Here is a 27,909-nt window from a genome sequence, read left to right on the forward strand (position 1 = left end):
AGAAAGGGGGAAAAAATTGTGGTTGTCCATTTCCTGCTCTGAATCTTGGTGTGCATGTAACACATTGCAGAAGGCAGAAGAGAAACCATCTGCACCATTTCAACTTGTTATTCTAACAGTCAGTGCCTGTTTGAGGAAGAGGACAGACAGGCACGTACGTCAATGCTCAGCTCAGTTTTGATACTAAGTAGATATTCTGAGAGGGGACTATGAGTCGGGGATCTAAGTCTAAAGGAGTTCAGGAGTACAGTCCCAGCTCTCTGCTGAGCCCACAGGAGAATGAGAGGCTGGAAGACCTGCTGGGGAGGAGGTGTGCTGTAAGTCTTTCCTGGGGATGAGGGAGGAGAGGGGATGGTTGGTATGTATACTAGGAGACTTGGTGTTTGGTTGGTAGGTACTTGGTAGGCCTATGTAGGAAAGTATCTGGTTGATGTTTGGCATGGAGGAGACCTGGTTGGATGGTGTGTGGCTGTTTGGTATGTAGGAGACCTGGTTGGATGGTGTGTGGCTGTTTGGTATGTAGGAGACCTGGTTGGATGGTGTGTGGCTGTTTGGTATGTAGGAGACCTGGTTGGATGGCGTTTGGCTGTTTGGTATGTAGGAGACCTGGTTGGATGGTGTGTGGCTGTTTGGTATGTAGGAGACCTGGTTGGATGGTGTGTGGCTGTTTGGTATGTAGGAGACCTGGTGGATGGTGTTTGGCTGTTTGGTATGTAGGAGACCTGGTTGGATGGTGTGTGGCTGTTTGGTATGTAGGAGACCTGGTTGGATGGTGTTTGGCTGTTTGGTATGTAGGAGACCTGGTTGGATGGTGTGTGGCTGTTTGGTATGTAGGAGACCTGGTTGGATGGTGTGTGGCTGTTTGGTATGTAGGAGACCTGGTTGGATGGTGTGTGGCTGTTTGGTATGTAGGAGACCTGGTTGGATGGTGTGTGGCTGTTTGGTATGTAGGAGACCTGTTGAATGGTGTGTGGCTGTTTGGTATGTAGGAGACCTGGTTGGATGGTGTGTGGCCGTTTGGTATGTAGGAGACCTGGTTGGATGGTGTTTGGCTGTTTGGTATGTAGTAGACCTGGTTGGATGGTGTGTGGCCGTTTGGTATGTAGGAGACCTGGTTGGATGGTGTGTGGCTGTTGGTATGTAGGAGACCTGGTTGGATGGTGTGTGGCCGTTTGGAATGTAGGAGACCTGGTTGGATGGTGTGTGGCTGTTTGGTATGTAGGAGACCTGGTTGGATGGTGTGTGGCTGTTTGGTATGTAGGTGTATTTTAGGCAGGTTGGTGAGGTACTAGCACATGTCTAAGTGTTAAATAGCAACCAACTAAATAAAGGTTATTCTGGCATATTCTGTGTTTTAAATATAGCCTTTTATTAACAAGGTCCATGTACACAGTAAGATATGATTGGGCAAATTTATGTTAACCCCTTCAACTGTGGCTCTGATGTGTTTTATTTAGTGCATGGCAATTTCATTTGATGTAATCTAGATATTTGGCAACTTTAAAAGTAATACCTATTGTTAGAAATTCAAACAATTAAACATTTTGCATGTACACCAAGAGTCTCTACACAATGACTTTTAAACGGGCATGAGTGAATGACAGGAAATTGTGGTGTAACCACTTCCTCTGGTAACAGAATTAGAGGCAGCAGTTTGTACACTGTGTGTACAAAACATTAAGAACACCCAGTGGTGTAAAGTGTTTTATTTTTACCTTTATTTAACTAGGCAAGTCAGTTAAGAACAAATTCTTATTTAGTATGACGGCCTACACCAGCCAAACCCGGACGACGCTGGGCAATTGTGCACCACCCTAAGGGACTCCCAATCATGACCAGGTGTGATACAGCCTGGATTCAAGCCAGGGGGTCTGTAGTGACACCTCTATCACTGAGATGCAGTGCCTTAGACCGCTGCGCCACTCGAGAGCCCCAAAGCAAAAATATTTTTAAGTACCACTTAAGTAGCTTTTATGGGTATCTGTATTTTACTTTACTATTTATATTTTTGACAACTTTTACTTTTACTCCACTACGTTCCAAAATAAAATAATGTACTTTTTACTCCTTACGTTTTCCCTGACACCCAAAAGTACATTTTAAATGCTTAGCTGGACAGGAAAAGTGTCTAATTCACACACTTATCAAGAGAACATCCCCGGTCATCCCTACTGTCTCTGATCTGGCAGTCTCACTAAACACAAATGCTTTGTTTGTAAATTGTGCCTGAGTGTTGAACTGTGCCCCTGGCTATCTGTCAATGTAAAAAACAACAAAATCGTGGCATCCTGTTTGCTTAAAATAAGACATTTTAAGTGATTTATACTTTTACTTATGATACTTAAGTACATTTAAAACCAAATACTTTTAGACTTTTACTCAAGTAGTATTTCACTCGGTGACTTTCACTTTTACTTGTCATTTTCGGTATTTTACTTTTACTCAAGTATGAAAATGGGGTACTTTTTCCACCACTGAGAACACCTGCTCCATGACAGACTGACCAGGTGAAAGCTATGATCCCTTATTGATGTCACTTGTTAAATTAATTTCAATCAGTGTAGGTAAAGGGGAGGAAACAGGTTAAAGAATGACTTTTAAGCCTTGAGACAATTGAGACATGGATTGTGTATGTGTGCCATTCAGAGGGTGAATGGGCAAGACAAAAGTTTTAAGTGCCTTTGAACGGGGTATGGTAGTTGGTGTCAGGCACACCGGTTTGTGTAAAGAACTGCAATGCTGCCGGGTTTTTCACTCTCAACAGTTCCCTGTGTGTATCAAGAATGGTCCACCAACATAAGGACATCCAGCCAACTTGACACAACTGTGGGAAGCATTGGAGTCAACATGGGCCAACATCCCTGTGGAATGCTTTTGACACCTTGTAGAGTCCATGCCCTGGCACATTTAGGATGTTCTGAGGGCATTAGAAAGGTGTTCTTAATGTTTTGTATGCTCAGTGTATGTGCAGTCTGCTTTCTTTTGACATACCAACTTCCTGGTTTCTGAGGTAGGCCTAAGCCTGCAGTGGTAGCTGACAAGTCTAACAAAATATTATTCCTACCACAGAGAATGTGATGTCATTATTGGGGGCAGGTCTTTGCTATGAAAACTACCCAAGAACTTTCCAAACCAGTGAGTACCAGCTGCTTAAAGCACTAATCACAGGTAACTTAGGTCTGACAGATGTCAGACACTTTTCGTTGGACTGGTACAGTCGATTCCGGATAAATGCAAAGACTTCCGATTGTCCTAAATGTTCGTACTTAACCAGAGCACACATACACACTATCTACAGTAAGTAGAACAAGTATGTATTTGAATTCACTTGTATAGAGTTTGCACTTTTCTGATGTGCACCTATCTAGAGCTAACATACATATAAACTATACTGAACAAAAATATAAAAGCCACCTGTCAAGTGTTGGTCCCATGTTTCATGAACTGGAATAAAAGTTCCCAGAAATGTTCCATATGCACAAAAAGCTTATTTCTTTCAAATGTTCTCAGCATTTTTGTTTGCATCCGTTGGTGAGCATTTCTACTTTGCCAAGATAATCCATCCATCTGATCCATAATCCATCCGTTGGTGGCATATCAAGAAGCTGATTAAACAGCATGATTATTACACAGGTGCACCTTGTGCTAGGGACAATAAAAGGCCACTCTAAAATATGTAGTTTTGTCACACAACACAATGCCACAGACGTGAGCGTGCAATTGGCATGCTGACTGCAGGAATGTCCACCAGAGCTGTTGCCAGAGAATTTAATGTTAATTATCAACCATAAGCCACCTCCAACGTTGTTTTCGAGAATTTGGCAGTACATCCAACCGCGTGTATGGCGTTGTGAGGGTACGTGGTTTGCTGATGTCAACGTTGTGAACAGAGTGCCCCATGGTGGCGGTGGGGTTACGGTACGGGCAGGCATAAGCTACGGACAACAAACACAATTGCGTTTTATCAATGGCAATTTGAATGCACAGAGATACCGTGATGAGATCTGAGGCCTATTTTCATGCCATTCATCCGCCGCCATCACCTCATGTTTCAGCATGATAATGCACAGCCCCATGTCGCAAGGATCTGTACACAATTCCTGGAAGCTGAAAATGTCCCAGTTCTTCCAGGCCTGCATACTCACCAGACATGTCCTCCATTGAGCATGTTTGGGATGCTCTGGATCAACGGGTATGACAGCATGTTGCAGTTCTGCCAATATCCAGAAACTTCGCACAGCCATTGAAGAGGAGTGGGACAACATTCCACAGGCCACAATCAACAGCCTGATCAACTCTATGCGAAGGAGATGTATCGCTCTGCATGAGGCAAATTGTGGACACTTCAGATACTGACTGGTTTTCTGATCCATGGTATCTGTCACCAACAGATGCATACCTGTATTCCTAGTCATGTGAAATCCACAGATTAGGGCTTAATGAATTTATTTCAATTGACTGATTTCCTTATGTAAGAACTGTAACTCAGTAAAATCTCTGAAATTGTTGCATGTTGCGTTTATATTTATGTTCATTATAATTAAATATCCTGCGTGTGCGCGTGTGTGTGTGTGTGTGTGTGTGTGTGTGTGTGTGTGTGTGTGTGTAGTCCCTGGCCACTACCGTAGCACAGCTGTACATGGCCCTGCCCCACAGTCCCACCTGCTGGAGCCTGCAGCAAACTGGGGTGGCCTGCTTCGTCAAGGACAACCATCGTCGTTCCTACTTCATACGCCTCTTCGATGTCAAGGTAACAGGAACATACACTGTCAGTCACAAAGATGGAAAATATTAATCAATCAATCAAATGTAGTTATAAAGCCATTTTTACGTCAACAGATGTCACAAAATGCGTATACAGTAACCCAGCCTAGAAAAGGACCATTTGTTGATCCACTGTTGAGAAGTTTCCCATCAAGATATGAGTTGAAGGAGTGTTGGCCTTTCAGTTATATTAACAGTTGGCTTTTCCCAGAAAGGACAGCTGATCTGGGAGCAGGAGCTCTATAACCAAATGGTCTACCACTGTGCCCAGCCATTCTTCCATACCTTCGCTGCAGATGTAAGCAAACTTAATCTTCCCCTACATTAATATGCCCTGGATACTCATGATGATGGCTTGACTGTAAATCCTAAGATGAGTGATTTTACTTTTGTCTTTTCATGAGCCTATCCAAATGTTTCTCTCCAATCCAATGCAGGACTGCCAAGTGGGGCTGAACTTTGCAGATGAACAGGAGGCTGAAATCTTCCTTAGTGCAGTTGATGAGAAGATCAACCAGAGAAACCGTCAAGGTCAGGGTCATTTGTTATAGACTGGAAGACAGAAAATTGTGTTGAGTTTTTTGGTATAGGATTGACATGACATCAGACTGTATATTAGGCTACTATGTCCTCCATGTTGGTTACTGGTGAACTGTCCCACTGGGCACAGACGTCAATTCAACGTCTATTCCATGTTAGTTCAATGTAATTTCATTGAAATTATGTGTAAACAACGTTGATTCAACCAGTGTGTGCCCAGTGGGGTGATGTTTGTATTTGAGTCATACAGTCATACATTCGGAAAGTATTTAGACCTCTTGACTTTTTCCCCAAAATTTTACGTTACAGCCTTACTCTAAAATTGATTAAATATATTTTTTTCCTCATCGACCTACACCCCATAGTGACAACGCAAAAACAGGTTTTTCGAAAATAATGAAATATACATTTACATAAGTATTCAGACCCTTCACTCAGTACATTTTTGAAGCACCTTTGGCAGCGATTACAGTCTTGGGTCTTATTGGGTATGACGCGACAAGCTTGGCACACCTGTATTTGGGGAGTTTCTCCCATTCTTCTCTGCAGATCCTCTCAAGCGCTGTCAGGTTAGATGAGGAGTGTCGCTGCACAGCTATTTTCAGGTCTCTCCATTTTTATGCTCTGGCTGGGCTACACAAGGACATTCAGAGACTTGTCCCGAAGCCACTCCTGCATTGTCTTGGCTGTGTGATTAGCGTTGTCCTTTTGGAAGGTGAACCTTCGCCCTAGTCTGAGATCCTGAGCGTTCTGGAGCAGGTATTAATCAAGGATCTCTCTGTACTTTGTTCCGTTTATTATTCCCTTGATCCTGACTAGTCTCCCAGTCCCTGCCGCTGAAAAACATTCCTACAGCATGATGCTGCCAAAACCATGCTTCACCGTAGGGATGGCATTGGCCAAGTGATGAGCGGTGCCTGGTTTCCTCCAGACGTGACGCTTGGCATTCAGGCCAAAGAGTTCAATCTTGGTTTCATCAGACTAGAGAATCTTGTTTCTCATGGTCTAAGAGTCCTTCAGGTGCCTTTTGGCAAACTCCAAGCGGGCTGTCACGTGCCTTCCGTCTAGCCACTCTATCATAAAGGCCTGATTGGTGGAGTGCTTCAGAGATGGTTGTCCTTCTGGAAGGTTCTCCCATCTCTACAGAGGAGCTCTGGAGTGACCATCAGGTTCTTGGTCACCTCACTGACCAAGGCCTTTCTCCCCCGATTGCTCAGTTTGGCCGGGCAGCCAGCTCTAGGAAGAGTCTTGATGGTTCCAAACTTCTTCCATTTAAGAATGATGGACGCCACTGTGTTCTTGGGGACCTTCAATGCTGTAGACATTTTTTGCTACCCTTCCCCAAATCTGTGCCTCGACACAGTCCTGTCTCAGAGCTCTATAGACAATTGATTCGACCTCATGGCTTGGTTTCTGCTCTGACATGCACTTTCAACTGTGTGCCTTTCCAAATTATGTCCAATCAATTGAATTTACCACAGGTGGACTCCAATCAAGTTGTTGAAATATCTCAAGGATGATCAATAGAAACAGGATGCACCTGAGCTCAATTTTGAGTCTCATAGCAAAGGGTCTGAATACTTATGTAAATAATTTCAAAAAACCTGTTTTCACTTTGTCATTATGGGGTATTGTGTGCAGATTGATGAGGGACAAAAAGTATTTCATCAATTTTAGAATGAAGCTGTAACGTAACAAAATGTGGGAAAAATGAAGGGGTCTGAATACTTTCCTAATGCACTGTATTTGAACTAATGGGGTATTGTGTGCAGATTGATGAGGGAAAAAAAGTATTTCATCAATTTTAGAATGAAGCTGTAACGTAACAAAATGTGGAAAAAATGAAGGGGTCTGAATAGTTTCCTAATGCACTGCTCAAAAAAATAAACGGAACACTAAAATAACACTTCCTAGATCTGAATGAATGAAATAATCTTATTAAATACTTTTTTCTTTACATAGTTGAATGTGCTGACAACACAATCACACAAAAATAATCAATGGAAATCCAATTTATCAACCCATGGAGGTCTGGATTTGGAGTCACACTCAAAATTAAAGTGGAAAACCACACTACAGGCTGATCCAACTTTGATGTAATGTCCTTAAAACAAGTCAAAATGAGGCTCAGTAGTGTGTGTGGCCTCCATGTGCCTGTATGACCTCCCTACAACGCCTGGGCATGCTCCTGATGAGGTGGCGGATGGTCTCCTGAGGGATCTCCTCCCAGACCTGGACTAAAGCATCCGCCAACTCCTGGACAGTCTGTGGTGCAACGTGGCGTTGGTGGATGGAGCGAGACATGATGTCCCAGATGTGCTCAATTGGATTCAGGTCTGGGGAACGGGCGGCCAGTCCATAGCATCAATGCCTTCCTCTTGCAGGAACTGCTGACACACTCCAGCCACATGAGGTCTAGCATTGTCTTGCATTAGGAGGAACCCAGGGCCAACCGCACCAGCATATGGTCTCACAAGGGGTCTGAGGATCTCATCTCGGTACCTCATGGCAGTCAGGCTACCTCTGGCGAGCACATGGAGGGCTGTGCGGCCCCCCAAAGAAATGCCACCCCACACCATGACTGACCCACCGCCAAACCGGTCATGCTGGAGGATGTTGCAGGCAGCAGAACGTTCTCCACGGCGTCTCCAGACTCTGTCACGTCTGTCACATGTGCTCAGTGTGAACCTGCTTTCATCTGTGAAGAGCACAGGGCGCCAGTGGCGAATTTGCCACTCTTGGTGTTTTCTGGCAAATGCCAAATGTCCTGCACGGTGTTGGGCTGTAAGCGCAACCCCCACCTGTGGACGTCGGGCCCTCATACCACCCTCATGGAGTCTGTTTCTGACCGTTTGTCAGACACATGCACATTTGTGGCCTGCTGGAGATCGTTTTGCAGGGCTCTGGCAGTGCTCCTCCTGCTCCTCCTTGCACAAAGGCGGAGGTAGCGGTCCTGCTGCTGGGTTGTTGCCTTCCTACGGCCTCCTCCACGTCTCCTGATGTACTGGCCTGTCTCCTGGTAGCGCCTCCATGCTCTGGACACTACGCTGACAGACACAGCAAACCTTCTTGCCACAGCTCGCATTGATGTGCCATCCTGGATGAGCTGCACTACCTGAGCCACTTGTGTGGGTTGTAGACTCCGTCTCATGCTACCATTAGAGTGAAAGCACCGCCAGCATTCAAAAGTGACCAAAACATCAGCCAGGAAGCATAGGAACTGAGAAGTGGTCTGTGGTCACCACCTGCAGAACCACTCCTTTATTGGGGGTGTCTTGCTAATTGCCTATCATTTACACCTGTTGTCTATTCCATTTGCACAACAGCATGTGAAATTTATTGTCAATCAGTGTTGCTTCCTAAGTGGACAGTTTGATTTCACAGAAGTGTGATTGACTTGGAGTTACATTGTGTTGTTTTAGTGTTCCCTTTATTTTTTGGAGCGGTGTATATCTGACACTGGAAAACATAACAGATATTGTAATGTGCGGTTCCATGGAGGGTAGCTTTGGCATTTCAAAGAAAAGGTTGTGGTGAAGATGAGTAGATATGATCTCAACTGGCATCCCCTTGTTCCTCCTTCCTTCTCTCTCACAGTGTCAGAGAAGAAACATCGCCCCCTGCCTTCCAGTGGTAAGACTGATTTACACTGAGGCCCTTATCTGAAGTAATCCCAAAATAACCCTCGTATTCTCCCTGATCTAATTCTGTGTGTTTTACTTACAGACAGAGCGGGACTACCTCCACTTCCTGGTAAAGGTGAGTATCCCTCATTCCATTGTATGTGTTATACCTGGGCTCCCAAGTGGCGCAGCGGTCTAACACACTGTATCGCTGTGCTAGAGGCATCACTACAGACCGTGGTTCGTTTCCAGCCTGTATCACAACTGGCTGTGATGGGGAGTCCCATAGTGCGGCGCACAATTGCCTTATCCTGGTTAGGGTTTGGCTGGTGTAGGCCGTCATTGTGAATAATAATTTGATCTTAACTGACTTAAATAAAGGTTAAATAGAAAAATGACTAAATATATACCGTTCAAAAGTTTGGGGTCACTTAGAAATGTTTATTTTTTTTTAAGAAAATAACATCAAATTGATCAGAAATACAGTGTAGACATTGTTAATGTTGTAAATGACTATTGTAGCTGCGGGTACTATTTAATGAAGCTGCCAGTTGAGGACTTGTGAGGTGTCTGTTTCTCAAACTAGACACTCTAATGTACTTGTCCTCTTGCTCAGTTGTGCACCGGGGCCTCCCACTCCTCTTTCTCTTCTGGTTAGAGCCAGTTTGCGCTGTTCTGTGAAGGGAGTCGTACACAGCGTTGTACGAGATCTTCAGTTTCTTGCCAATTTCTCGCATGGAATAGTCTTCATTTCTCAGAACAAGAATAGACTGATGAGTTTCAGAATAAAGGTCTTTGTTTCTGGCCATTTTGAACCTGTAATCGAACCCACAAATGCTGATGCTCCAGATACTCAACTAGTCTAAAGAAGGCCAGTTTTATTGCTTCATTAATCAGCACAACAACTTTCAGCTGTGTTAACATAATTGCAAAAGTTTTTTCTAGTAATCAATTTGCCTTTTAAAATGACAAACTTAGATTAGCTAACATAACGTGCCATTGAAACAGAGGAGTGATGGTTGCTGATAATGGGCCTCTGTACGCCTATGTAGATATTCCATAAAAAGTCTGCCGTTTCCAGCTACAATAGTCATTCACAACATTAACAATGTCTACACTGTATTTCTGATCAATTTGATGTTATTTTAATGAACAAAAATGTGCTTTTCTTTCAAAAACAAGGACATTTCTAAGTGACCCCAAACTTTTGAACGGTAGTGTATATATACCTCAGGCACAATAACTAACTGACCCAATATCTAAACTGTAAACATATATATTACACATCTCTGACAAGATATCTTTACCCACGAGAGACATATACTGTGACTTATACATGTACACTTCCATTGTAAAGCAGGTCCTGGCAGTCCCATTTCTCCCTCCATGGCCACCATGGACATCCAGAACCCAGACATCCAGGCTTCACGCTACCGCTCCGTCACACCTGTGCCTGCCCCTGCCTTTGTCAGTAAGGGAAAGAAGGACAAGAAAAAGGACAAGAAGAAGAGCAGTAAACTCTCCAAAGCAGACATAGGAGCACCCAGTGGGTTCAAGTGAGTGGATACTAAGCCCACACATATAAGCAGGCAGTTAAATAAAGTCTTCATAATCTATCACAACACATGTAACTACATGGCACCTTGTCATAAAATTGTTTGTCCTCAATTTGTTTAATTTACAAATCCAGGATTGTATCCAAGCGTGCCACTCATTCAGGTGTATTTTCCTCTTCCTCTCTCTCCTCCCCTCCTCAGACACGTGAGTCATGTGGGCTGGGACCCCAACAACCTGGACCCTGACCTGAAGAAGCTGCTGTCCTGTGCTGGGATCAGTGAGGCTGAGTTGAAGGATGAGGAGACCTCCCAACTCATCCAACAAGTCATTGAGAACTCAGGCGGCATGGAGGCCGTCAAAAAGGCCATGAACACTGGTGAGTGTCATTCTGAGTGTCTGTCTACTGGTCTAAAGTTCATCATCACTTCAGTGGATGAATTGAACTGTACTTCACTGTAGGCTACTGTTCTGGTGTACTTTGTTATACAATTTTATTACTAAATGTAAATCAAACTATTTCATCCCATTGCATATAGGTCCTGGGCCTCCTCACCCTCCGCCTGGTAGGCAGGGTCCTCTCCCCCCAGTACCAGGGAGCTGTTCCTCCCCTCCTGCCCCTCCTCCTCCACGGGGAGGTCGCTCTGGCCCCCTGCCCCCTGTCCCAGGACAGCCAGGGCGTGGCCCGCCCCCCTCCCAGCTCCCTCCTTCACGTGGAGCCCTGCCACCTCCACCCCCGTTAGGCGGCCGAGGTGGATTCCCACCCCCTCCACCCTCTGTGTCCCATAGTTCTCTTCCACCTCCCCCTCCCCCTGGTCACCAGCGCTCCATGCCTGCACCTCCTCCTCTTGCTCCATCAGCCCCCAGTCGAGGAGGCCCAGCGCCTCCTCCACCTCCTCCTCCCCCGCCTCCCCCAGCCCAGAGCTCTGGAGACTTTCCTCCTCCTCCTCCCCCCTGTAAAGGTCCCCCACCACCTGCTCCTGCATCTTCAGGAGGAGATGGAGGTGGAGGTGGAGGTGGAGGTGGAGGTGGAAGAGGAGCTCTGTTGGACCAGATCCGCCTGGGAAGGAAGCTCAAAAACGTAAACCCAACTTGTTCAAATACAAAATGATCTTTGTCAGTGAGATTGAATTCTACATATTTCAGTTTACATAATCATTGACCTTTGACCTTTGTGTGTCCCAGGTCACAGACAGTCCTGAGCCACCTCCGCCTGCCCAGGAAGACTCAGAGGGTATCGTAGGAGCTCTGATGATGGTCATGCAGAAGAGGAGTAAAGTCATTCACTCCTCTGGTGAGCACCTTCTCATCCTAATCTTTCATTCATTCATTCTACAAATGTGTAAATTAAAACAAATACATTGTGGCTTGTCCTCTTCAATCTTAAAATAAATCTCTGCATAACAGATATTCATTCCTGTCTTCTGTTTCAGATGAAGGTGAAGATGAAGGAGGGTATGATGATGAAGATGATGATGAATGGGACGACTGATAAGTGCATTCCGTACTGTATTATTTTCCACTCTGTAACCACGGAAGTCAGGTTGATCCAGTTAGATTTAGGCCTAGATTCAGTCTGCAGCGCTGAAGATCCATGCTCTACCACAGATTTTTATCTTACCATGAATGCCGGAACGATGCCTTTAAATTTCAATTGCGCCGTAGTGCGGATCTTCAGCGCTATGGATTGAATCTAGCCCTTACACATGGAAAATGTACACCTGAAGAATGCTACAGATAAGGATTGTGTGAAAGGCCCAAAGGTTAAATAAATCAGCAGAACGTAAGACAGAGAAGGTTAGATGGGATAACATATCTTTATATCTGTCGTTTCAACGTTTCCAGTGTAGGACTCATGCTGAGTACGTACATTACATTACAGTATGTTGCTCAATATCATCATAAAAGATGGTGAGGTCTTCTACACACAGTCTTCTTTCTACCTGTTTCCATTCAAATATTTGATATTACTGGAATGTAGTATTACAACTAATATTATGCACACATATGATTTCCCGTCGTAATCTTCTACATGTAGATATTGTCTGTTTTGTGCAAATATAAACAAACATAGGTCACAAAGGCGTTAGAGAGCACAAGAGTCACCACAATTACAACATCACATATGGTTTTAGTAGACAAATACATACATCATACCATACAATTATTATCTCTCAACGTTGAACAATGAAATGTACACATTTCCAAACTGAATAAAGAATGCAAAGACAAACGTTTTTTCTTTGATATCATAATTATTATACATGAATAAACCATGGATCTATTATTATCATATGATATATACACATATCAATATATTACATTTCTATACTGAGATACTGGGTTGTGTGAGGGTGTCACTACCACCATACAAAGGGAGATGAAGCTCATGTTTGGTGTCAAACATGGATCTCTAGATCTCATATGGAGTCTCCTGGCTGGCTAGTGTTGGAGAGGTCCAGTCCTCTATCTGCCGTGTGTCTCCTGGCTCTCTGTTTGTCTCCTGGCTGGCTAGTGTTGGAGAGGGCCAGTCCTCTATCCGCCTTGGGTCTCCTGGCTCTCTGTGTGTCTCCTGGAGGTGCGTTTGGGCTTCTGCTGCTTGAGCCCTAGCTGCTCCCAGTAAGACTGACAGTACTGGTGGATCAACTTGATTTCTGGCTGGGATGGGGTGTCTGTGAGAGGGAGGGTTGGGGGGTGCTTCAGCTGCTGGGCGCCATGTTGTCCCCCCCGCCCGTTGGGAGGGCTGTTGGAGGTCATGGGGTCATCGTCAGGGGAGGTGAGGGCCACCACGATGTCTCGGTCCAGGATGCGCAGCGCCACACGGGCCACCGTGTGTTTGAAGTTGTTCTCCGTGGCCAGGCAATGGTACAGACCGGCGTCTGATTGGCTGAGAGACTTCAGAAGGATTCCCTGGGGTGTCTTCAGATACTCTCTGTCCCGGTTGAGCTGAGGGGTAGGGGGGAGAGAGAGTGTTATGGTAGTGAGGGGGAGAGAGAGTGTTATGGTAGTGAGGGGGAGAGAGAGTGTTATGGTAGTGAGGGGGGAGAGAGAGTGTTATGGTAGTGAGGGGGAGAGAAAGTGTTATGGTAGTGAGGGGGAAAGAAAGTGTTATGGTAGTGAGGGGGAAAGAAAGTGTTATGGTAGTGAGGGGAAGAGTGTTATGGTAGTGAGGGGAAGAGTGTTATGGTAGTGGGGGGGAGGGGGGGAGGAGGGGAGAGTGTTATGGTAGTGAGGGGGAGAGAGTGTTATGGGTGGGGGGAGGTGGAGGGGGGAGAGAAAGTGTTATGGTAGTGAGGGGGGAGAGAGTGTTATGGTAGTGAGGGGGAAAGAAAGTGTTATGGTAGTGAGGGGGGAGAGAGTGTTATGGTAGTGAGGGGGAGAGAGAGTGTTATGGTAGTGAGGGGGAGAGAAAGTGTTATGGTAGTGAGGGGGAGAGAAAGTGTTATGGTAGTGAGGGGGAGAGAAAGTGTTATGGTAGTGAGGGGAAGAGTGTTATGGTAGTGAGGGGGAGAGAAAGTGTTATGGTAGTGAGGGGGAGAGAGAGTGTTATGGTAGTGAGGGGGAGAGAGAGTGTTATGGTAGTGAGGGGGGAGAGAGAGTGTTATGGTAGTGAGGGGGAGAACAAGGTCCAAATGTGCCTCATTTGTATTTCAAAAGTGATTGACTATTGCTTTATAGATATTTTCCATTACTTGTTGATATACACTGAGTGTACAAAATATTAGGAACACCTTCCTAATATTGAGTTGCACCTCCCTTTTGCCTTCAGAACAACCTCAATTAATCGGGGCATGATCTCTACAAGGTGTCGAAAGCGTTCCACAGGGATGCTGGTCCATGTTGACTCCAGTGCTTCCCATAGTCAGTTGTGTAAAGTACTTAAGTAAAAATACTTGAAAGTACTACTTAAGTAGTTTTTTGGTGTATCTGTACAGTACTTTACTATTTATATTTTTTACAACTTTTACTCGTTACATTTTGAATGCTTAACAGGACAGGAAAATGGTCCAATTCACACACTTATCAAGAGAACATCCCATGTCATTCTTACTGCCTCTGATCTGGCGGACTCACTAAACACATGCGTCATTTGTAAAGGATGTCTGAGTGTTGGAATAGGGCCCCTGGCTCTCTGTAAATGAAATAAAAAACAATAAAATGGTGCAGTCTGGTTTGCTTAATATAGGGAATTTTAAATGATTTATACTTTTACTTTTGATACTTAAGCATATTTTAGCAATTACATTTAATTTTGATACTTAAAACCAAATACTTTTAGACTTTTGCTCAAGTAGTATTTTATTGGGCAACTTTCGATTTGAATTGAGTCATTTTCTATGAAGGTATCTTTACTTTTACTGAAGTATGACAATTGGGTACTTTTTTCACCACTGCCCACAGTTGTGTCAAGTTGGCAGGATGTCCTTTGGGAGGTGGACCATTCTTGATACACACAGTCCATAGGAGCAGACGACGGATATCAAGGATCTAGAATGATTCTATATGGAGGAATGGTCTAATATCTAAGATCCCTCTTTGATCCCTCCAGTCTCATAACATTTTGAAAAACCCCTATCTTTTTGAGAGAAAAAAATCTCTCTCTGTGAGCAATTATATTAGTATAAAATAATATAATTTCCCTCTCAAAAAAATAGCCTACAATATACACTGAGTGCACAAAACATTAAGAACACCTGCTCTTTCCATGACAGACTGTCCAGGGGAATCCAGAGAAAAGCTATGATCCCTTATTGATGTCACTTAAATCTGTTAAATCACAGTGTAGATGAAGGGGAGGAGACAGGTTAAAGAAGGATTTTTAAGCATTGAGACAATTGAGACATGGATTGTGTATGTGTGCCATTCAGAGGGTGAATGGGAAAGACAAAATATTTAAGTCCCTTTAAATGGGGTACGGTAGTAGGTGCCAGGCACACCGGTTTGTGTCAAGAACTGCAACGCTGCTGGGTTTTTCACGCATGCATCTCAATATTAGGAAGGTGTTCCTAATGTTTGGTATACTCAGTGTAAATGTGATCTGAATTTGGTATTTGAATAATACTGGTTGCTTTTCAAAGAGCAAAAATAGAAACCTGTATGCTCTTCCTTACCACTTTCCTTCTTCCTCCCCTTTGATAGAGCCACTTGACTGTGGCCTGAGGAGAGCGAGACTGACACTCCAGAAATGTACTGCTCCCCTCCACACCAAATTGGACTGTCTCTCTCAGACGCTTTTCCACTGAAAGAGGGGAGGATGTTGGGAAGAGGGGAGGGAGATTATTTTAAATGCCAGTTCCTTGCACATTTTTTAAATGATTAAATGATTTTAATGTGTGTCACTCTGAATTCTGAAGATTAAAGTGTCTTGACTAACCTTTGGCATTGAAGCCCCTGCACTGTCGCAGTGGATCCCCATGTTTCACATCCTGCCTTCGGCTCCTCCTGGGTAACAGAGAGAGAGAGAGCAGGGTTCATCGAAAACATTTCACAAGTACAGACACAGTGAAGAGGACTTATAATGTATCATGACACCCCTTCCACTGTTAGTTGCTAGATGACTTGTTGTGGTGTGTGTTGTGATGGTGTGTGTTGTGGTCCTGACCTCTTGGTGGCGGGGGTGAAAGCGGTGCATCTCTCCCCATCCCAGGCGCAGTAAGGGTCCCGTGCCAGACAGCAGTCGGAGCAGGCCCTCCCGTACACCCCACAGCGGTGGAGAGACACCTGGGTTAGCCCCGCCTCTGATGACACATACAGCTGTTGCTATAGTGACAATGAAAACAAGAGGTCAGTATCAACAATATCTCTCTAGTATTTCCTGTTGATTAACAAAGAGAGAGTTTGGGGGATTGGAAATGATGCAGACATTTACGTTGATAGAAGCCACAATCTATCTGCAATATTAAAGCTGATCTACCCCCTAAAAACATGAACAAATAAAAGGAAATCAAGAGTTCAGATTACCCTTTTAGATGATATCTTCATTGTTTTGACAGCAGCACGTGTCTGTAATTAAATGTAATGTCTCACATCAGGATCTACAGAGAACAACCATTGAATGAATGTCCAAGGACAGTGGTTGGAGACTTTTGCTATAACTTAAACAATATTTGGATAATCATTATAGGCATACCCTGAAAACCTCCACTTCCTCCAGGGTGAGCTCCTCCATGGTGCTCGGGTCCTTAGGTAAAACTATGACCTTTTGGACAGTGCCACGATCTGGAACAAGAATTTGGACAAAATACAAAATGTGAAATTCAAACAAGCAATGAAGTCCTTCAGTCAGCCAATTGCCCTGGGATGGAGAGCCTCTCACCTGTGCCCAGGAAGAGCACCTCGTATCGGGCGTCTACGGCGTCCACCTGGTCCACCACTAGGGCAGTGAAGCGGTAGTCCACACCAGTCCTCACCACCAGGGGGCGACGGTGGATAGGGTACACAGGGTGGTACATGAGGGGATGGGCTCGCATAAAGTTTACTGCCTCATCTGAGAAGTCCTTAGAGGTACGAATACCTGGAGTAAATGTTCCTCCTGGACACTAGGGGGAGGAAGAGAGGGATTGTATATATTTGAGTAACAGAAAGAGAGAGAGCGAGAGAGAGAGAGAGAGAGCGAGAGAGCGAGAGAGCGAGAGAGAGAGAGAGAGAGAGAGAGAGAGAGAGAGAGAGAGAGAGGAAGTGGGAGTAAATGGGAGTGGGAGTGGGAGGGAGAGAGAGCGAGAGATAAGGGGTTGACAGAAGTAGGTCAGCCAGGGCTGGAGGCGTACAGAGTAGAGGGGGAGGACGGAGCAGTGTACTGGGAGAGAGAGAGAGAGAGAGAGAGAGAGAGAGAGAGAGAGAGGGAGTAAGTGGGAGTGGGAGTAAGTGGGAGTGGGAGTGGGAGTGGGAGTGGGAGGGAGAGAGAGAGAGAGAGTAAGTGGGAGTGGGAGTAAGTGGGAGTGGGAGTGGGAGTGGGAGTGGGAGGGAGAGAGAGAGAGAGAGTAAGTGGGAGTGGGAGTAAGTGGGAGTGGGAGTGGGAGTGGGAGTGGGAGGGAGAGAGAGAGAGAGAGTAAGTGGGAGTGGGAGTGGGAGTGGGAGTAAGTGGGAGTGGGAGTGGGAGTGGGAGTAAGTGGGAGTGGGAGTGGGAGTAAATGGGAGTGGGAGTGGGAGTGGGAGGGAGTGGGAGTGGGAGGGAGAGAGAGCGAGAGATAAGGGGTTGACAGAAGAAGGTCAGCCAGGGCTGGAGGCGTACAGAGTAGAGGGGGAGGACGGAGCAGTGTACTGGAAGAGAGAGAGAGAGAGAGCGAGAGAGAGAGAGAGAGAGAGAGAGAGAGAGAGAGAGAGAGAGTAAGCAATACATTGTATGAATCGACAGAGGTGAGAATCACTTGAATTTGTGTGTAATGTATGGGTTGCTTGCAATGAGTAACAGGTCTAAACCTACTGTGCCAGGGCGAGGGTAGGGAATCTTGCCCGTGTAAACTGTCCACTGGTAGTTATGACCATGTTTGTGGGAGAAGGGTCCATTGAAGACATTGCGGATGTCAGCCATGGAGTACACGCAGACTGCTGAACCCTTGAACACAGAGCTGGGAGAGAAAGAAGGGAAAAAGAGAGAATGAGGAATCCAGTAAGCATCAACCAGGGAAGTGGAGGAAAGAGGAGGTAAACCTACAGCTGCTATATGAAAGTACAAAACCATGAAGCAGTGACAGCAGGAAGGGTATAGAGAGAAGGGGACTGGAGAAAGAGGAAGTATAAAAGGTGATGTAAGAAGGATATAATGGTGACCTTACCCAGCAGTAGTGAACAGGGCATAGATCACAGGGTTCCTTTCATCTTGCGTGGGCTGGATGAAAACATCCCCTGGAAGACAGAAAATTACCTTCCTGCAGATGAGAGACTCAGACGCATAGACTAATAATAACTAATGATCTAGTAAATCTTTCATTGAGGTCTGTCTCACTCAGTTCATCGAATGAGGTCTCCACCCCATCCTCTCCGATCACAGAGCAGATGAGGCGGGCTTTCAGGAAGCTGGTCCATCTGTTGACCAGGGACTTCTGACCCCCTTCGTCATCCTGGGATGAGGGAAGAGAAGGAAAGGAAGTAACATAAAGGTAAGGTAAAGAGTTAAGGAAAGTGTATCACGGTATAATACACATTTTTACCTCTAAGCATTTAGCCATAAATGATCCACTATGACTGCCATTCAGAATATGTTTATGTCTGGAGGAGAGTATGAACATTTGAACTCTCACCAGACACACTCGTCCCACTCTGGCCAGGACACTGGGGCTGGAGCCTCCGCCTGCATCCAAACTCTTCTCCCGGAAGAAGAAGTAGAGTTTGTCATCATTCCTCTCTGCACTGTCAGGTATCTGTTGAATCTGAATAAACACAGGCTCTGAGAGAGAGAGAGAGAGAGAGAGAGAGAGAGAGAGAGAGAGAGAGGTGTGAGTGATGAAAGAAACAGAAACTTGCAGTTGTTCTCAGAATTCATTAGCAGCAGTTTGCCATTTATTCTTACATCCGTATCCGGCTAGAAGGACCATGAAACAACACCTCTTTCGGAGTCCATCCTTACAAGGTGGTGCTCTTTTTCAGGTGTTGTAACTCACCATTGAGCCACCTGGAGTCATACTGCTCTGTTCTGACTGCTGTTCTGCCCCCCATGGTCCTGAAGAGGGCTGGGTCTGTCCCCATGAAGTCCACATGGACACCTGCATACAGATTCCCATCTGCAGAGGAGAAGGAGAGAGAGGTGGGGAGAGAGGTGGAGAGGAGAGGTTAGGAAAAAGTGAAAGTGAGAGGACCTGTTCTTTTCAGTTTTGGGAAGTCTACTAAGTGTATTCATAAGTGAGGTGAAACGTACTGATAAGAGCAGCAATGTTCTCCTGGAAAGGATCGTAGGAACATTTGCCCTTCCCTGATTCTAGAAATCCAGGAACCAGTCTGAACACATAATCCTGGAAAGAGAGGGACCAGAAAAGCCAGATAAGGATCAAATCCTTCTAACCCCCCCCCCCCCCCCCCCCCCCCCCCCTTAAAAGATTTAGATGCACTATTGTAAAGTGGTTGTTCCACTGGATATCATAAGGTGAATGCACCATTTTGTAAGTCGCTCTGGATAAGAGCGTCTGCTAAATGACTTAAATGTAAATGTAAATGTAAATGTAATGAAATAACAAAAGTATATAGAGAAATAGAGCTCAGATCTGTGGCCTAGTTTTGAGTAGTAGAGTGTTTAGTAATCCGGGCTGCTGGGCCTAAATATACACAGATATGCTGCAGTTGAATGTCTTTTAGAATGATTTTGGGCATATTAAACCTTTCACCTCTGCCTTCCAGCCTCTGTTGATGAAGGTGCAGATGGGTTGGTAGGCTCCAGTCCCACAGGTGTACAGGTGGGTGCGGTTCCATGGCTCTATCATACGCACAAAATTTGCACACTCACCCTGGTGTGTGTACACAGATATAGGAATGTTATCAATTGTTGTTGAATGAAAAAAAACAAGGCTATCTCTTTCAAAACTGTGAAATAGACCCCTGAAAGTGGGACATTATTAGTTCATCCTGTAAGGAGAGAGGCCAGGGGTCTTTCACAAAAACAAGTTATTCTCACCTGTCCTCCTTTTCCTGTCATCCGACACTCCCCTTTTCTCTTGTCAGAGGCTGGCCAATGGATCTGTCAGGGAAAGACCACAAAGCTAAAAATGATACCACACACAGTAAAATAGCATTTTACTTGAGGTCTCTTTACTACCACATTAAATTACCACATTAAACTACCACATTAAACTACCACATTTTACTACCACATTTTACTACCACATTAAACTACCACATTTTACTACCACATTAAACTACCACATTTTACTACCACATTAAATTACCACAATAAACTACCACATTTTACTACCACATTAAACTACCACATTAAATTACCACATTAAACTACCACATTAAACTACCACATTAAACTACCACATTTTACTACCACATTAAACTACCACATTTTACTACCACATTAAATTACCACATTAAACTACCACATTTTACTACCACATTAAACTTTCACATTAAACTACCACATTTTACTACCACATTTTACTACCACATTAAAATTTCACATTAAACTACCACATTTTACTACCACATTAAACTACCACATGAAACTACCACATGAAACTACCACATTTAACTTCCAAATTTTACTACCACATTTTATGACCACATTTAACTTCCACATGAAACTACCACATTTTACTACCCCATTAAACTACCACATTTTACTACCACATTAAATTACCACATTTTACTACCACATTAGAACTACCACATTTTACTACCACATTAAACTACCACATTTTACTACCACATTAAACTACCACATTAAACAACTGCATTTTACTACCACATTAAACTACCACATTAAATGACCACATTAAACTACCACATTAAACGACCACATTTTACCACCACATTAAACTACCACATTAAACTACCACATTAAACTACCACATTTTACCACCACATGAAACTTTCATAAAGGAGAGTTGTGTTTATGTGTGTGTTTATGTGTGTTCTTCTTACAATGAGTGGCTCCTTGTTGACGTTGTGCATGTCCAGGGCCACCAGGTACTCCCGGCTGCCCAGGTAGAGACGCCCCTGGTCCTGGTCCATCAGCAGGATGCGGTAATCACTGGTGTTGAAGGAGAAGGAGAAGGGCCGCGCTGCTCTGGTGTCCAACAACTCTGGGGAGGAGAGAAACCCACCCGCGCACACACACGCATAGACGCACACACGCATAGACGCACACATGCATAGACACACGCACACAGAGACACAAACTTAGTGTAAATCATATGTAAAATAAGTTCTGTAGCACGAGAATGGTATAATTGTAATATCCAGCAGGGGGAGCCATAACTTCTTTCTGCTTATTTCTTTGAATCTGTCACAAGACATTTCCCTGATAATGACTACAAGTGCATCATTTTTCACTCTCAGCAGCACTTACTGAACATAGACTAACACCATCCTCAAAGTAAGAGAAAATGTGTGAATGACTAAATTTAACTTATCTCAGGATGTATTCCAGAAGCTTTTAAGAATGAAATATTTTATGTGTTCCAAGCTTCTGATTGAGTTTGTGGCATTGACTGAATGTACCGTGCCACTTTGTGGTTGTTATTGCAGGTCTCTGAGGACGCAGTCAGATGAACTCTAAGTAAATGCTTTAAATCAGGTCTCTTCAGTGTCGCGCTCTCTGAGTGAGTTTTACAAATATTCATTCAGACACAAGAGACGTCACCTCTCCCCGTATCAGGTCCTCATAATGACCGCTTTTACTGGAGCTGCCCGCTTGGCCAGGTCTCCCTTGTAAAATAAGTATCTTGACTTTAACAGGAGGTATCTGGATAAATAAAGGTGAAATAAAACTGACCTATGTAGAATAGCTTTCAAACATTTAAGTGCTATGATGTAATTACTAAGTAGCGTACAAAACAAAGATATCCCCATGGAGAACAAATGATAAATGTCTCATGGCATTTGGCAAAGGTTTGTGAACAAACATCAGCATGAAGTACACATATACTGTTTTAGCCTGGCCGGAGTAAGGACATCTGTGTTTACATCAAACTGCTCTGCCGTCTTCCTTTGAGGTGACTGTTTGTCTGAATACTGTTAACAGGATGCAGTCAATGTGCCGCTAAAATAAGCTGCTGCGCAATCGGATCTGCACAGGATAACAAGCATCTCTGGCAAACCTCCGTCCACTTCATCCACTGGGGAAAAGTGGACTGACAGCCTAGGCTGAAACTAGAAACGCCACACCCCTGGGCCCCTACATGGCTGCTCTCATCCTCTCCGTCATAAACAACGTCAGTTGGCACTATCTGATAAACAACACATAATGTGTCATCATACCGCATTTGATTCAGCTGAACCAGTTCCAGACATGAAAGACATAAGAATAATGTCCAGATCACACCATTTTAGTGTAATGTACAGTGAGTATACAAAACATTAAGAACACCTGCTCTTTCCATGACATAGACTGACCAAGTGAATCCAGGTGAAAGCTATGATCCCTTATTGATGCCACCTGTTAAATCCACTTCAATCAGTGTAGATGAAGGGGAGGAGACAGGTTAAAGGAGGATTTTTAAGCCTTGAGACAACTGAGACATGGATTATGTATGTGTACCATTCAGAGAATGAATAGGCAAGACAAAATATTTAAATGCCTTTGAACAGAGTATGGTAGTTGGTGCCAGGCGCACCAGTTTGAGTGTGTCAAGAACTGCAACGCTGCTGGGTTTTTCAGGCTCAACAGTTTCCCGTGTGTATCAAGAATGGTCCACCAACCAAAGGACATCCAGCCAACTTGATACAACTGTGGGAAGCTTTGTCGTCAACATGGGCCAGCATCCCTGTGGAATGCTTTCAACACCTTGTAGAGTCCATGCCCTGACAAATTGAGGCTGTTCTGAGGGCAAAAGGAGGGGTGCAACTCAATATTAGAAAGGTGTTCTTAATGTTTGGTACACTCAGTGTAAGTAAGGAAAAGTGAGGCTTTAAATCATTGTCTCCATAATGCTGAAGACAACCTAAAATCCATATTCATACTCTAGGTCACTGGAATAACCTTTATTTAGTCCCTTCCTCTGACACAGTTCCCATCAACCAGGAAACATGAAGAGCATAGTCCCATCCACTTGGGAGCCAGGCCCAGCTAATCAGAATGAGTTCTTCCCCATAAAAGAGCTTTATTACAGACAGAAATACTCCTCAGTTTCATCAGCTGTCCAGGTGGCTGGTCTCAGACAATCCCGCAGGTGAATAAGCCCGATGTGGAGGTCCTGGATTGGTGTGGTTGCAAGTGGTCTGCGGTTGTGAGGCTGGTTGAACATACTCCCAAGTTCTCTAAAACGATGTTGGAGGTGGCTTATGGTAGAGAAATTAACATTAAATTATTTGGCAACAGCTCTGGTGGACATTCCTGCAGTTAGCATGCTCCCTCAAAACTTGAGACATCTGTAGTATTGTGTTGTGTGACAAAACTGCACATTTTAGAGTGGCCTTTTATTGTCCCCAGCACAAGGTGCACCTGTTTAATGATCATACTGTTTTATCAGCTTCTTGATATGCCACACCTGTCATGTGGATGGATTATCTTGGCAAAGTATAAATGCTCACTAACAGGGATGTAAACAAATTTGTGCAAAGAATTTGAGAGAAATAAGCTTTTCATGCATATGGAACATTTCAGGGACCTTTTATCTCAGCTCAGGAAACATGGGACCAACACTTTACATGTTGCGTTTATATTTTTGTTCAGTATAATTAACAATCTTGATCTGGTATGTCTCCAGTGGTCCTGTCCTTCTGTCTTTCTGTCCTTCTGTCCTTCTGTCCTTCTGTCCCAGTCACCCAGTCCTAGTCCCAGTCACCCAGTCCCAGTCCCAGTCCCAGTCACCCAGTCCCAGTCCCAGTCACCCAGTCCTAGTCCCAGTCCTAGTCCCAGTCCCAGTCCCAGTCCCAGTCACCCAGTCCTAGTCCCAGTCCCAGTCCCAGTCCCAGTCACCCAGTCCCAGTCCCAGTCACCCAGTCCTAGTCCCAGTCCTAGTCCCAGTCCTAGTCCCAGTCCCAGTCACCCAGTCCCAGTCCCAGTCACCCAGTCCCAGTCCCAGTCACCCAGTCCCAGTCCCAGTCTGTCTAGAAATCAGTCAGATGCCCCCCCCCCCCCCCCCCCCCCCCACGACAAAAAAAAAAACGCCTTATGGAACAAAGAGAGTCCCTGTCGCAAACAATGAACAATAAATCTTTGGAATGGCAGGGGATCACGTCCCACTGTTCTGCCTATTCTTGGAAATGAGGAGAAGATGATTGGGTTCTAGTGGTGGATTTGAATGACTACCAATATCAGTGAGCTCTTTACAGTGTTTACAGAGATTGGTTGCAGTCATTGTGGGACAGTTGCAGCAAGCAGACAATAAATCTAATATCATCCACAGCAATCCAAATCAATACAGTATCAAAGCAATTGAATATAATTCCATTTGGTTATATTACCACCAGTTACAGGCTTACCCTTACTTTTAGCAAACATTATGCAAACATTGGTGTGTGGGCTCAACTTTTGTGACATTCCCTACCACATTGCAACCAAGTAAACTAATACATACTTGAACTAAGGGAGCTAACTTCATAGCCTGAAAACAAACATAATGTTTTGCAGACCTGACCCTTAACACTAATCTCATTCAGCAAACAGCTTATACTCTCAGTGCTGTAGTTTTCATCAACAGGATCAATTGAAAGACCACAGACTTCTTTAACATCTTTATAGGGTCCCACTTATAAAGGATTTATACAGCATACATAAACGTTTCATAAGCACTACATAAATTCTTCACAGATCATCTATAAGCGTATGTCATACTCTAAATGGTGTATAAAGGATCACATAACCATTCACACTTCAGGGTGAATTGTCAAATGTAACATTACACATTATGTATGTTTATAGACCATTTATAGATTATGACATGCACTTATAGATGATTTGTGAAGCAATTATGTAGTGCTTATGAAGCCTTTATGTATGCCATATAAAGCCTTTTATAAGTTGTACTTGGTATTAAAGTTGGACCCTTTATGCTTTACAGCAATACATTCACAATGTACATGATCTTCTCATCCCTATATTAGAGCCACATACGTCAACATTAAATCATTTTATTCTAAAGAAACTACTCAAATACTCATTTTTCTCATGGGATAATAAGCTTCTACACCAAAACGCATGCTGACTAATAGAGATCATGACAGTCCAAGTTCTCAAGGCAGACATGTAACTCTGATTGTAAAGGACTCAACTTGCTCCCAACACGTCCGTCATGATGTTGTGGTATACCTTAACAGAAATTCTATACACCTGAATCATGCAGATAATTCTTATTTACAGTTGTTTCAGGTGAGTCACCCCTTGTGGTGCAAGAAAAGGTAGGTGTGTGTGTGTGTGTGTGTGTGTGTGTGTGTGTGTGTGTGTGTGTGTGTGTGTGTGTGTGTGTGTGTGTGTGTGTGCGTGCGTGCGTGCGTGCGTGCGTGCGTGCGTGTGCGTGTGCGTGTGCGTGCGTGCGTGCGTGCGTGTGTGTGTGTGCGTGTGCGAGCGTGTGTGTGTGTGTGTCAACCGAGGCGTGACGACAGCATGTGGTAATCACTGTAATCTTTCAGCATTATTTTGATGGAAGCCGTCATCCAGGTTACACTTACAGAAATAACTTTCGAACACAATGCCTAAACTTCTATTTACCGAGCAGTGTTCACCCGCTAGTCTAGCAGATCGAATAACCAATTCTTAGATTATGAAGGAAATGTTTCTAATCTTTAATAATCAATAACCCACAAGACTTTCTGAAATCCACAGGCCAAATAAGAAATAACTGAACCAACCTGGCCTGGAAGCCATCCCAGCTGACAGCTGAGCAGTGTCTGTGTGTCTGTGAGCGTGTTCTGGTCAGGTAGCTCACCTTTGAAGGACAGCCGTACCCTTGGAGCAGACTGTTGGAGGCCTGAGATGTAAACACATACACTCAACAGGAGGAGTAGGGGGGTCCGAGTTGCTGTCTTGGCCATATCTATGGCAGAAAAAGATCTGAAAGAGAATGTCACATCATTAGTGTGTGTGTGTGTGTGTGTGTGTGTGTGTGTGTGTGTGTGTGTGTGTGTGTGTGTGTGTGTGTGTGTGTGTGTGTGTGTGTGTGTGTGTGTGTGTGTGTGTGTGTGTGTGTGTGAGAGAGAGAGAGAGAGAGAGAGAGAGAGAGAGAGAGAGAGAGAGAGAAGAAAGGAGAAAGAGAGAGCTCTTTATCAATGTGTGAATGCCTGTAAGTGTCTGAGTGAGTGCATGGGAGACAGCTAGACAGCCATACTGTACATTACCAGTAGTGAATTTCACCCCTCATGCATATTTCAAAATACATAGCTGGCAAAAGAAACAGTTGGACATCTGAAAACCATTTCTGACAGTTTAGGGGTGTTGGCAGGTAACTGTTTTACTTTTATGTCAGCATTCATTATGTAGTATCTGTACTTTGCTGAAGACCATCTTGTATAAATTATGAATACTAAAAACTGTGTCCATAATGTCCATTAAATTCTTTCCCAAAAGGTGTACTTTTCAATTGAGCCCTGAAATGCTGTTATTTTTTTCGAACCAAATGTATTAAGTAGGCCACAGACTATTTCTACATCTGCTAGAATAAAAAAAAGTACAAAAGGGAGTAAATTAAATTAAGTTATTTAAAGCACTTCATAAAACTTCATGAATAGAACTTCATAGACTATAAATAAATTAGATATTTTCCCCTGAGTGCTGAAATATGTGCCCAGCCATAATTATTAAGCTGTGGTTTATAAAGCACTTATTCTAACATTATAAACCTAACGTTATATTTGACATGGTCCATTTTCTCTCTGCCCAAAAGTTTGATTTATGGTTTAAATTGTGTCCTGTGAACATAATTTTACAATAATCTTTCTCACTTTTTTTTCTTGTAAATGTTTTAATCTTGTAAATGTTTGAGGGGGAAAAAATATGAACAGTCGACTGCGCATATTATGCAGGAATGCATTTCATGACCATGACGATCACTGGCTCCTGATAACATCGCAGTTACCTGTGAACTCACATCAAAAGACAGCGAGTAGACGTTCTCTCCATATGTAGGCTACCCCTCGTTCTTGGTAATTACTTTGGTCCCTCAACACACTGACTAAAAAAACAAACAAATACTTGTGATGTTAAAAAAAAGTGTCTAGAGAAAACTTGCCAAAGTAGCCTACCTTCTTTTTTTTCTTTTTTAACGCGCTGGTGTAGGAGACCCGTAACTCATATAATAAGATGTTATCGCTACATTCCTTAGATGAAAAGTCCCACACGAAAACAACGAAAATACGTTTGAAAAAGTATTTAATGCTTAAAGGTCCAATAAATTATACCTCTGTATATCATAGAGAGACAGTTTCTAACGTCTCTCTCGATTTAGTTCCAAACAACATGAAAAATATAACATAGATTTCCGATCAAGAATTATAAAAAGATCATTCCAACAAATGTTGTGTTATTCCCATTGCCCTCATCCACCCGAAAATAAGTAAATAGCTTAATGTAGGTCCATATGTCCTCTCCTCGTGAGGGTCCTGTGCTGTGAAGGTCTGTGACTGCAGGTGTTTGGAGGGCTGCCCCCTCTCTCCCTCCCTCCCTCCTCTCCCTCCTCCTCCTGCTCCCTCCCTCCTACTTCTGTCATCATTACAGTACAAGGGTAAAGCTCAAATTGTCCCACTTTAAACCGACTTGATGTTGGTAAGGGGAAAAAACGTCTGTCCAATGTATATTAGGCTAAAGTAAACAGGGAATTGAAATGAACTTCAATTCTAA

At 44.0% G+C, this 27,909-nt stretch overlaps 2 protein-coding genes across 4 annotated transcripts; one reads left to right on the forward strand and one right to left on the reverse strand.

Moving 5' to 3' along the window:
- Window positions 1-47: 47 nt before the first annotated feature.
- Window positions 48-12,714, forward strand: LOC106572383 (actin nucleation-promoting factor WAS). 2 transcript variants are annotated; one of them, XM_045696218.2, is made up of 11 exons: window positions 48-317; window positions 4,610-4,750; window positions 4,976-5,062; window positions 5,202-5,295; window positions 8,902-8,937; window positions 9,031-9,063; window positions 10,285-10,483; window positions 10,685-10,860; window positions 11,021-11,562; window positions 11,667-11,775; window positions 11,915-12,714. In XM_045696218.2, the coding sequence occupies exons 1-11, from the start codon at window positions 210-212 to the stop codon at window positions 11,971-11,973; spliced, it is 1,584 nt and encodes a 527-aa protein (XP_045552174.1). In that variant the 5' UTR covers window positions 48-209; the 3' UTR covers window positions 11,974-12,714. The 2 variants fall into 2 exon arrangements, with proteins under 2 accessions (XP_045552174.1, XP_014001946.2); XM_014146471.3 differs by having other exon boundaries at window positions 10,288-10,483.
- LOC106572382 (semaphorin-3F) lies at window positions 12,280-27,697 on the reverse strand. 2 transcript variants are annotated; one of them, XM_014146469.3, is made up of 18 exons: window positions 27,315-27,697; window positions 26,003-26,127; window positions 21,057-21,217; window positions 20,086-20,148; window positions 19,799-19,918; window positions 19,336-19,429; window positions 19,082-19,201; window positions 18,722-18,867; window positions 18,427-18,541; window positions 18,257-18,326; window positions 17,905-18,049; window positions 16,798-17,020; window positions 16,612-16,700; window positions 16,443-16,484; window positions 16,084-16,241; window positions 15,856-15,923; window positions 15,593-15,720; window positions 12,280-13,427 (listed from the first exon to the last, which is right to left on the reverse strand). In XM_014146469.3, the coding sequence occupies exons 2-18, from the start codon at window positions 26,106-26,108 to the stop codon at window positions 13,017-13,019; spliced, it is 2,259 nt and encodes a 752-aa protein (XP_014001944.1). In that variant the 5' UTR covers window positions 26,109-26,127; window positions 27,315-27,697; the 3' UTR covers window positions 12,280-13,016. The 2 variants fall into 2 exon arrangements, with proteins under 2 accessions (XP_014001944.1, XP_014001943.1); XM_014146468.3 differs by having other exon boundaries at window positions 27,161-27,697.
- Between the last annotated feature and the right edge of the window lie 212 nt (window positions 27,698-27,909).

The sequence above is a fragment of the Salmo salar genome, chromosome 15 (genome assembly GCF_965601325.2).
Source record: "Salmo salar chromosome 15, fSalSal1, whole genome shotgun sequence".
Lineage (NCBI taxonomy): Eukaryota > Metazoa > Chordata > Actinopteri > Salmoniformes > Salmonidae > Salmo > Salmo salar.